Raw genomic sequence first — 12,112 nt, 5'->3', positions numbered from 1 at the left:
CTCGTTTTTCCTCGAGGAAAAGAGTCCTCTCGTAAGCGGCCGCGACGACCTCGAAAATTGGACGTTTCGCAGGGGTTGCCGAGTCGTTGATTGGTGTGCCAACCGAACTCGAGGAGACGACGACGTCGTCTTGGGGTGGGTAATGGGTTTTATTTGTCCGCACCACCGCCGAGCAACCTCCTCTTTACTTTCCTTCGTCGAAGTCTCGCCCCCTGAGAACAGGCTCGTTTCGCGCGGAAACGACGAGAAGGGGCTTGAAAAGAGCCGACGCCCCTGGAAACAGGGACGGCCGATATTAATTGAGGTTTCACTTGGATTTTAATTAACGTTATTAGGGTTGTTTCGTGCCTGCCGATTAGGTAACTCCTCTGACCTACTTCAAACATCTCTGTGAAAATCTTTCTTGTTTTGCTTCTTGGTTGTGCGGTATATTGGATATTGAGACAGATTCTTTCTATCGAAAGATTTTATTCTTTTCAATTAGCACACGTGTTACAGGGATTACTTGGAGGTTCGAGGTTTCAAAATATCCCTTTTATTATTTATATTTTATATATTGGGGATATTTATAAATATTAAGCTGAGATTATATTCCGAGCTACTTATTTTTAGCGTGTCCTTGTTTTACTTTATTAGAAATGTTCTTTCATAGAAAAAAGGGGTATGTCATGGAGAATTTTGCTATTATATTTTTAAATAGAAGTATTTTCTGAGGAGACACTGCGGTTATATTAAGATATATTGAAATAATTGAATATTAAGTTATAATTATATTCTGACACATTTTTAATGTGGCTTATTTACTTTATTAAAAACGTTTCCTTCATACAAATGCTGAGAGTCACGGGTTGCTTGATTATTATAAAAACAGATGACATCTTCTCACATGTAGACATTTTTCTCGCGGATGAATGATAGAGTTAACTGCTATGATTTTTTTCCAACGTCTCAACTGTCAATGACTAATATATTCTTATTGTCAGTCGCAGTTAAGATAGTTTATTTTGTATTGAAATCGCAAGACGAATGGTAGAATAGATTTAAAGGCTGAATTAGGGTTGAAAATAGGGGGGAGGGAGGACGTTCGAAACCATGAAATACCCGAATTTTCTATCCGACAACGAGGGGGTTGAATCCACCCTCGAGCTCACAGAAGCGCGCCAGTCATTTGTCTGGGATTAGCTCTCAATTGTTTTCGTCGAGCGCGGAATTAACATAAGCTAGGATGAAGAATGTAAGAGAAGTGTCTCTCGTCAGGATTCCTGCGACTCCCTGGCTCCTTGAATATTCCCTGGGAGAACCGATGCGCGCCAAACTCTCCAGCGAATCCCTAATGATCCTACCGTTTGTCGAACTCGAAAACATTCCTCTGTATGCATGTGACGGAAAGGTTAGCTTTCATTCTGTTTCCGGAAGGTTCGAAAACTATTTTGCAATGGAAACGTCAACAGAATTCTTTCCTCTAACAATCATGAATATTCCTTTGTATGCCCGTGTGATAGAAATTTTAGGTTTCGTTCTCTTTCTAGAAGAATTGGAAATTATTATGGAGCGGAAACGCCGAAGATAAATTTCTTGGAAGAAATCGTCCAAAAAATTACGACACGTATTCTATAGTGTTTAAAATTAAGTAAATTTGTACGAGATCTGACGAGATCCCGTCGCTAGACACGATACATGGGTTTATTCGCGAGTGGAAAGTTGAAGGGTATCCGTCTGCTCGTAGGGCTGAAACTATAAGCGCCCAAATGATCTATCTCGTTACAGAGCTTAGGGTTGAAGGGGGTGGAAACGATCCAGACCTTGCCGCGATAGAGCTGGCATTGCAGACGAACGTGCGGGAACAGGGCTATAGCTTATCATCGATATTACAAGATTCTGGCGCGACGTGTTCTGGTTTCTTCGAATCTAGACTATTTTAAGAAAATGGAAAATTTGGAAGAGGATGGTAGAACTGTCATACGTATGAAATTGAGCTCGTATTACAAACAGTTTTATTAACGTAACTTTTTGGTACGCTTTTAATCATTATCTTATACGAATAGAGAATTCTGATTGCTAATAATTTTCTTAATAATCTGCATTAATTATTCCATTTACGTGAGACTATCAGGAATTCTAGTACGCATGAATCATTACGTGTAACGAACGCTTGATACTCGATAAACTTCGCTGTTCGTGCTCGTTCACGTGTCTCAGTTTCACTAAAAGAATAGCATGTATTAAAAGTTTTAAATGACACAACTCCAATAATTATATGCAATTACACAATATTGCACAAAAGTTTGCACACAATGTTCGCATATTTATATATTTCGTAATTTCGTCGTATTTGAAGCAAAACGGTGATTTTGAAGGAAAGGTGGACCGGTTTTCGCTGACGGCAGTTCATCCTGACCATAATCAATTCGTTATCAGCGTACAATAGCACATTTGCGATTCGTTTGGGAAAATTGAAATTAATTAGTTAGCTCGACAACGGTCCCGCAACAATCTACACCGTTCTGCTAACCGTGTACACGTACGGTTCACATTTTCCCTGAGAATCGTATGTTAACGAGCATTATCAGGAAATCGATCTCCACGCACTTCTGCCTATCTTCCTTTTTTTTCACTTACATTCATCCACACTCGGCACCAGTTCAGTTTAACTCTTTAATGTTTATCACATTCAATCCTTTACTTGTTTAGAGCGGTTTCTTCCATTCTATCGCACTAGCAATTGATACGTAAATTTCAGAAAAATTCCAGTTTCTATGTATAATTTGAGCATACAGTAGAAGGTAGAATTATTTGAGTGATCCAAGTTTCAATATTTAAAAATTCAATCTTGAAGCTTGCACAGAATGATTAAAATTGTTGTATATTATGAGACACCCTGAGCTCCTGATATAACAACGAGAGATTGAGAAAGTATCGTGTACTTTAAGTCCAGCAAGACAATTTCTCTATTGCAGTTAGCCAGATGCCTAGAAACGAGTATCTACCAATATATATAGTAGCGAATAAAAGAAAGTTCAAAATTGAGACTGTTTAGGAATCGCGAAGAAACCGCGAACACTGTTGCGATTTGATTTCTGATAAGGACGACGCTGTTCGGCCAACGATTGGCATGATGGCGATTAGAATCGTTTGCGCTGTCGAAGGGATCGGTCGAGAAATTGTTTTGAAGGACGATCGTCTCGTTTGTAAAGTCCGGTCACTACATTTATCCTTTAATTACTGCCTCTGTCCCGCCAGTGAGGTTTCATTGGCTAACCTAGGCAGGTGTTACCTTACAGATGTCATCACGTTTAACGGAATTACAGAACAATTAAGTAAACTGTTCAACATATTGGTGATTAAATGTCATGTATACCTCATCCCTTTCTCTACAGATATACTACGAATATATACTAATAACAGTAATATTTGTATTAAACATTTTTTATCGTACTACAAACTTCTATCATACATTACAATCTTTTATTCTGAAGTATATATTATATTTTCTCGTTGCGCTTATTAAATATAAACTCATTTTGTAAAACCATGTCTTTCTATGCTTTTTATTTTATAAACTCTGTTTCACCTACCTCTGTGCGTTAGGTCATTAATTGGATTATACATTACCGAAACCAAAGACGAAGTCTCCGGAAAATTAGAATTTCTTTTACAATGTAGAGATTGAGCTCGAAAGGGATATTCGTTGATCGAACATGAGATCGCAAATGACAGGGGATATCTTTGGAATCAGGCAAGGGATGTTTCGATAAAACGCTCGTTAAAGAGGGGACAATGTTGCGTTAAAAAAAAGTGGTGCCACGCAGAACACGGTGGTTGCACACGCAGAGGTTCACCGCAATTCCACGTGCACCCTCTTTCACTCTTTCTCTCGCCCTCATCGTTTCTCACCCCGAGTGGATCGCTGATCGCGTGGCTTTTTCTATCCCACCCTTCCTGACGCTTCTACACGATTCTAAAAGTGAATCACTGTTATCCGCCATACGAGTTCACACAACTCCTATCACGCTATCGCATCTAATTCCTTTATAAATGGCAAACATTCCTCCAAAGAGAAGCGAGAGACGATAAAGAAATAGAGAAGAATTATGGTTCGAATTACATTCAATGTCTCGTCGTGATTATTTCATACTTATCGTTAATAAGTTACTTCCAAAGGATATCCATAATTTAGTCATAGTATTGTAGATTTTTGCAATCAATAACGTGATTACCTCCTTGTTACATGTGTTTCTATTAAATTAAATTTTTATACGAAATAATTCGATTTTATATTGTTCTGCAATTGCTTCACTATTGTTTTATACAACTGCGGTTTTAGGTAAGATTGCAAAGCATTCACAGAGGAGTTAGGATAATGTCTTAAGTTTTCAATAAAACAGATGGGATAAGAAACTTACGTACAGTGTCTGTCTGGAAAAATGGTGGAGTTTCTATGAATGGATTTTACAATAGTCACCAATGATTTCATTGATTATTAACAGTATTATCGAATTTTGGCAAGTTACAAATTAGAGATTAGATTAGAGATTAGAGATTACATAGTTCTTTCCTATGAATTTACGATTTTACGACAGACTGGACAATCACCTGATTCGAAACTCGTAGAATTAAACTAGAAAAGAATAAAACTTTAGAAACTCTGACTCGTAACTTATGAAGACAGATTCGTGACTTGTAAAATTTCACCGATAATATTAATTCGAAGTCATAACTTCAAAACAATTAGATAGAATAGATACAGTAGATAGAACGCACGTAACAACTTGCAAAGATACAGACCTATTATTTTTCAAACAGACTGCTACGTACTCTGAGTCATAAAATTTTCGTTCCGCGAATTCGAGGAAACGCTTTGCAACTAGTTGAAACTTCCTTCTTTAGACGACTGTAAGATTATTACTCCTGGTGAAAGGAGGAAAGAAAGGGAGAAAGTATCGGGGGAATAATGGCGAGTGTCGAGCGTGGCCACACGGTGGTTCACCACGCGAGCTTCTCGTTTTCGAGCGGGGAATCCCGTCAGTTTGTTGCAAGTCACGGCATCCTCCATGGCCGAGCCCTGGCAAACCTTTTCACCCAACTGAACTTAGTGGTTCCACGGGCAACCCTGCACACGTAGGTATCACCCTTGGTGCCAGTCGCCGTGGAACCATTAAAGGTCACCCCCAATAACTTCGCCCCTTCTTTCTTTCCACGTCCTACGATTCTCGATGAGCAATTCCCCGCCACACAAGTTCGATTTTCAAACCGGTTCATTTACCATTCTCTCGTTGTAATTTAGAGAACAAGTTATTTGTAACAGGGAAAAATTATCACGTTTCTGTTTAGGAATTAGAAAACAAATCTGTATACTATTTGTTTTTTTTTTGTTTTTTGTTTTTTAGTAAAGAACTTCAATATCGAATTGTTTGGAACGTTTGTAGCTTTTTGAAAATTGTGTTGTGGTGGATTATGAGAGATTCGGAAGAGGTTAGATCATTATAAATGTTATTATGGATGTTAAATGACATTACTTTGTAAAATACGACAAAATAATTTGTGCATATCTGACGATAACGATGTATTGAATCAAAGAGAAAGTGAAAGAGATACAGAGCAAAAATTCATCAGCTGCCCTTAAACTTTCACGAGTTATACGGAGTAAAGAGGGTTGTTTTTCGTCGTTAGGTCCCTAATAGGCTTTTTAACATAACTGGACTCAACCACCCCCGTAGGACGATCGTATTGGCTGGTCACCATCACTGTCGACGACGCCCTCGATACATTACCGACGGTTAATTTGGTTACTACCAGAGTTTCGGTCGGCCAGCCACGTTTGCGAACTTTTGTTTCAATCTATAATGATAAAAAAAAAAAAGACGACGAAATATGACGCGACGAAAACTAACATTTTTGTATCTCGTGATTTCAGGGAAGAGCTTCACGTTGACCATCACCGTGTCCACGACGCCACCGCAAGTTGCCACGTACACGAAGGCCATTAAAGTAACTGTGGATGGGCCGCGAGAACCGCGATCCAAGACCAGTGAGTATCACTGTAAGCATTGCTGTTCTTATTTATTATTTAAATTATACTCCACTAGTGCTAACATCGGGCAATAAGGTGTTCTATCGATTTTTTTACGAGAAATAGTTGTATCGGTTTATTGGAAATTATTTCTCGATACTTGGAGCTATCCGCGATCCTTAAAATAATTTTTAATTCAAGAGCAAATCGTACTTTTCGCTACTCGCAATTTATTCAGCCATTTTCAAACCTATCAGTCAACGATTTAATAACCTCTTCACCTGATTCTTCAAAGTTTAACCATTTACGGGTGTCAGCTTCATTAACATCTAAATTTTTCTTAATTTCAGTGTTAACGTTTATGTGCTACGATTGATTCACGATTTAAGGGAAGATTTAAGCTTGTGAAAAGCGTGTAGACCTCAAAATCCACAGTCTCGTGCAAATCTAAATTTCTCCTGATCTCGTAAACTTTCAACCTATTACCATCAGCTATCTCGAAACATTGCACAATTTTTTCAACGTTTCGCAATGTTGCGACACGCCATTTCCATAGTTCGTGAAAAAAAATTTGCGACTTGGTGCAGGTCGCGTAACTCGCTCCGACGGGAGGCGTCGAAAGCCGCAAGTTGGAAATGGCCCGGAGGCGGCGGTGCGGTTCGCTCGTCGGGCTAAGTTTCGCGCAATTGCCATTATTTATAACCGCGGCCGGCCGCCATAACATTGATAAAGGGCTGCGGCGTTTAGCCGCGGAGATATTGTGCGTCGCCTGCGAAGTTTGCCGTCTCGTTGAAAGAGGAACTGCCGACCAGCCGCCTCCTCCTTCGAATGTAACGCGCTCGCTGCCTTCCAGACGCACAATTACCACCCCTAGCCGTCGGTTATTTCGTGGCGACGTGTGTCAGCTTCCTCGTTCCTTCGGAACGTTTGCCCAACCTTACACGCCGAATGGAACCGGTATTATGTCAGAGAATCGAAATTTACCGACCCCTTCGCTGTTTGTAAATCTACGCTCAGACGCAAGCCACCGAGATTGAGCTATCGAAGTTGCAAGGGATGTGAAAGGAGAGGGGATCGTCGGTTATCGATGGATGTTTCATTAGGATTTACGAGCTTTTGGAACTTCTTCCTGTGTGTTCGCATTTTTTCTTTTTTTGCTCTTTTCCTTCTAGTTTCCTTTTCTGTTTTCTTTTAGGATTTTTAGTGGCACGTTAGTTCCGTACGATTGTACATCGCATTCGTTGGAGAATATAAGACTATTTTGCCCGTTTCCCTCTTGTAAAACGTGTCTTTACTTTAATCCACCAAGAGCCAAACAACAGCTTATGGAAATGTCGTAAATACTTCAATTTCTTTAAATTTCATCAAATTGCAGATTTTAGATGGAAGAAACACGGTACCTGATGAAAAGAATATTATGGAAAACCTTGGAATTCTATTAGCTACAATTACAACAATAGTTAGAATTATTTCAATGTATCCGCATGTACTTTTCCTTTTATGTGGAAACTATTTTACAATAACATTTCTAATGAAGCATTCCTACAGAATATGGACGGTGTATAGGGTATAGAGGATTCGTAGCGCTATTAAGTGCTAGATTTCTCTTGTATCTACAAAGCGAATTCAGAGATCATACTCTAAGCTAATTCTTGCAAGCATTTGCACTCTTTACACGTCGAAAATAGTTAATGTAACATTGTTTTATATTTATCATGCGCATCCGTTCGCCTGTTCGGACCACCCACGAAATCGTCATAAAATACCTTAAATTCGTGTATCGCAAAGTGTACGCGAAGGTTATCAAAGGTTCGTAGTTCATCGACTTAAATACATAAATTTTATTTGGATTATTAGAAGCTTTATGGCAATGTAGATGGCCGTAATAGAGAATACTATAAAATGAGCGGCGCGTTGCATCTGCTAGAAACAAAATGTTTTCCCCGAAATAAAGGGATCTAGTCGAAGGGACGCGGCTCGAGATAAAAGGGTTACGTGTTGTGGGTGGTCGATCGGCGTTTCTTTAAACCGACCGCTTCCTCGTCTTTGACATGCTCCCTAATTTTATTGCGTCTACATCCTCCGACACCGGCGAAACGAATTCAGAGACACGAGTATTAACTCTTTTTGGTTTCGTTCCCTAAATTAAGAATTATTAGTTCTTTGTAGTTCCATGGAGAATCAGACTCGACGTTTCATCCCATTCGATTCTTCTCAGTCCTAATAAATTCAAACTTTTGTGTTGTAAACGAATGGAGAAGAAATATTTCACCGTAGATATGTTATTCGTTATGAAAATGTAAAAATTCATAGGAATTATGAACGGATTTTGAAAGCCGAAGTATTACCATTACTATACCGGAAATATATATATAGTACCAACCTCGATAACGATTTTTCCAAGAAGCTGTAAAGTTTAGAATATTTAACTTAATCGACTCGTAATGGTGAGATATTCTATTCGTACAACGAATGAATGTTACAATGAACAGTTCCCGACATTAAATTGAGGTTTTTGACAAGAAAAGCAAATGCAAAAATCACAATTTATCTCGCTTAGAATTTGTCACTGTTTGTATCATCCTCTTACTATCGATGAACCGATGAAAGTAAGTCATTTCTTTCTTCAAAATTGAATATTAAATAGCTATCTGTATAACGAAATCAAGTAATCGATAAAAATTGAAGTTAATCGGTCTTCTGATAAACTCGCACGATATCCACGCAAGATTCACTCTCCATCCCCCTTCTCGAAAGGGCTATAAACAAATTTCGTATCCTCGCCGTGAATCATTGAACCCTTCTTTCGCTCGACCAGCAATATATCAGCCCTATGAATTCTATCCGGGGTCCTAGAAGGAAGAGGCAGATCCGATGGCGGAACGAACGCGGCGGCTCGTTCGAACTCGAGGCGGGTGCCGCTCGAGGGTCGTAATTAATTAAACAAGCAATTCATTACACATTCTACCCTCGTCCCATAGCCAAAGGTGGCCGCCACAGAAAGAGGATGCAGGGCCAAGGAAATTGATCGAGAGTACGAGAACGAGAGAGATAGAGTCTGTCAGTGGCGCGAAGGTCGCCTCTGGCGGAAGTTGGAAACCCGAAATCCCGAGTTGCGCACACACCTTTCATCGGAGCGATCCGCTTTTGTTAGAAAATAGCACGAAATGGCCGGCCCCCGTGTCGTCTCCGACGTGTCGAGAGGGTCGATCGGGGGCGACGGAACGAAATGAGAAGCTGTCGCAGCCAGCTGCTAACTCTCGAGAAATTCCCTGGCAGTCGCCGGTCGCAACGCGTAAAGGGGTGTCCGATGAAATCGATAGTAACGAGTCTGGAGAAGGTCCGAGTCACTTGCGAAATCCTCGTGGAAAAATCTGTTGCGGCCGCTGAACGCTTTGAAGTGGCTCTTTGGATCAGGTCTGCTTGATTCTCCGATGAAGCGAGCTTTGTTGATTTTCACGGAGGTCGAGGTCTTTTGTTTCTGGTTAAATCGATATTGATTTCTTGGAGACGGTGTAAGAAAATTTAGTCCGATTTGGCAAGGTCTGTAAAAGTAAATTGGCAAGATTCGCTTACGAGATCTCCTCGTGGAGAGATCTGTTGCGAACATTAATCGCTTCGAAATGGGTGTTTGGATCGGGTCTGCTCGATGTTGCATGATGAAGGGAGGTTTGTCGAGCTTCTTGGAGGTTGTAGTTCTCTGTTTCTATGATACACTTTGGAGATGATGCGAGAAGGTACGAGAAAATTTGGTCCGGTTTGACAAGGTCCATGGAAGTAGATAGACAAGAATGTTATTTAGTAGAATGTCATACTATGACAATATTTAAAAAGACCGTTTCTATAGCATTGTACTATGTTTTTGTGCTTTCTATGCACCATTACATCTTCAAATTTCCCACAAATGTATGAAAATTCTCGAATATCCGATTCCTACAAATTCTTGGAACCTTCTGCAATTTACGAAATCCTTGCAATCCTGTCCAACGTTTGACGTAAGGAAGTCGTCGGCAAATTTCTTCGTGTTGGAAGTTTCAATGCGTACGAAGGATGGTGTCGGTCGTTTAACGATAGATCTCGTTAGCCCTGGCCCCTGTTCCACCGTCGCGCCCCCATTGTGTCCCCGAGATCGTGCAGCGTACCCTATTCAGCAAACCGGCGGGAATTTCGGGTTGCCGAGTTAGAATTAGGGCTTCGATTGGATTATCAGGACGACGTGGGGATCTCTGTCCCTCGTTCCATCTCTCTCCCTCTCTCTCACTCTGTGCTCCCTCCTGGCTTTGGTCTCCGGTGCCTTCTCCCGTGGCGCCGGTGTTGGTTCGTAGATTTCGACGGTTCACGTAGGAAAGCCAGGTCCACGTGTGGTGCCAGACTGGCCTAACCTAACCTGACCATAGTAGCAGCAGCCTCGTCAGATAGCACACTCTCTCGCCTGTTGGGACGTCTTTAATTGGGTTGGCGACACCGTCCCCGGGAAATAAAATGAATCGCTGCCTCGACCTGTCTCCTCGACCTGTTCACCTCTTCCCTGTATTCGGTTTTACTCGTTCGAAACTGTGAGCTCGTGTACCTAGCTCGTGCAAGATGATCGGAGAGAGAACACCGGTTGCCTAGGGAAATAAAAGCCGATAAATGAGAATTGAGGGACTTTTGAGAGTATGGACAGTGGGCACGCATTAGTGAAGAGCTGTTCTCTCTGTTTCCCCAGAGAGAGAGAGAGAGAGAGAGAGAGAGAGGGAGAATTTTGGGGTAGTCAGATCGAAGGTAGAATTTTGAAGCGCGATCTGAAGAAACTTCCGAGCTGAGGCGCAGTTCTGTTCGGTGAAATTTGATGAATTTAGTTAAGAATGGAGGTAGAAGGTTTCTTTCCCCTGAAGAGTGTGTAGGATAGGTGAAGCGTTCTTTGGCGACGAATTTATGAAACGTAGGCTTTATTCTATTTTAACTGTCTTGCGTATCTTTTACATACGCATAACGACGAAGAAACGTACAATAGTTTCATATCTGAACAATGATGAATAATATTCCTTAAATCAAATAAATAAAATATTCCTTATTCGATCCTTTTATAAAATTCCGAGTCTGAATATTAAATAAATTCTAGTTCACTATCGCTAACACATAGAGTTTCATAAGTAACTGTAGTGAAGAGTAAATAATACAGAAGCGATATAATAATGATTGTAATTGAAACAGAAATTTTAGTTCCTCGTCAAAGTTAGTTAGGATGAGGATTCGTTAAGGTTCAGAAATGTTTCAATGGTATTTTGCTCAGTTTTTAACGAAGGATCCATATCTTTTAAATAAAAAACATCGAAAAGAAGAAGGACCGGAAGTCCAGTGGACAGGCGCACGGTTGATCGCAGTGTTGTCTCTTTTAGGGCAGCAGCAGCAGTTCCACGCGTTCGCGTTCGCCTCGCAAAGAGGTGGCCCGTTTTTCGCCTCGCCACTGGTGGATCCTCTGCAACCCTTGCCGAATCCCCTGCAGCCGTTGCCGAATCCATTGCAGCCACGAGATCCGTTGTCCTCCTTCAGGCACGCGATGCCAGCCAACTGTCAAAGTAAGTATTCGATCCGCTTATCTGCATGATGAATGTTGCTCCTCCGTCTCTGTCGCGTCATCTAATTCTAACTTTGATCTTAACCTTCCAGTTCTATTTTCTTTGAATTTAATGCTCATGATATTTGTAGTATTAATTATCGCTTCGCTAGGCGTATTTTCATTTAGATATTGAGCAGACTTGATTGATAGAAGGATGCTTGCGATATGAAGCTTTCATCGCGTTTCAGTATTTCTATTTCGCAAATCGCTTTCCATAATAGCTATTATGTAAATGTAACCCTTCGCCGTTTCTCAGATTTTCGTTAAAATTTCTCTTGCTAAGATGATTAGACACGTGGTTTGACCAGGCTCTAAATATTTTTAAAAGTAATCAAATCGAACGAATGGCCATAGGGATACGAGGATGTTTTTCCGATGAAGGAAACTCTGTGATGGATTTAACCCTACGATAGTGTATGATAATAAAGTAATTGTCATATACACGAGCATTTACGTATTAATAACTTCGATTAATTAATATCCTTCACTAAAGAATGCAT

The 12,112-nt window shown here is 40.5% G+C and overlaps 1 protein-coding gene across 6 annotated transcripts in view; it reads left to right on the top strand.

The window, feature by feature from the left end:
- Positions 1-12,112, top strand: part of LOC122575204 (protein lozenge-like) — a 33,657-nt gene that overhangs the window by 11,992 nt on the left and 9,553 nt on the right. For 3 of the 6 annotated variants that reach the window (XM_043743840.1, XM_043743834.1, XM_043743835.1), the window contains exons 4-5: positions 5,915-6,040; positions 11,377-11,571. In XM_043743840.1, coding sequence (XP_043599775.1) covers positions 5,915-6,040; positions 11,377-11,571 — 321 coding nt within the window. The remainder of the gene's footprint in view (positions 1-5,914; positions 6,041-11,376; positions 11,572-12,112) is intronic. The other 3 variants (XM_043743838.1, XM_043743836.1, XM_043743837.1) reach the window with 3 other exon arrangements.

The sequence above is a fragment of the Bombus pyrosoma genome, linkage group LG14 (assembly GCF_014825855.1).
Source record: "Bombus pyrosoma isolate SC7728 linkage group LG14, ASM1482585v1, whole genome shotgun sequence".
In the NCBI taxonomy this organism is placed as follows: domain Eukaryota; kingdom Metazoa; phylum Arthropoda; class Insecta; order Hymenoptera; family Apidae; genus Bombus; species Bombus pyrosoma.
Note: the sequence above shows the minus strand (reverse complement) of the source record. Positions and strands in the feature narration are given on the sequence as shown.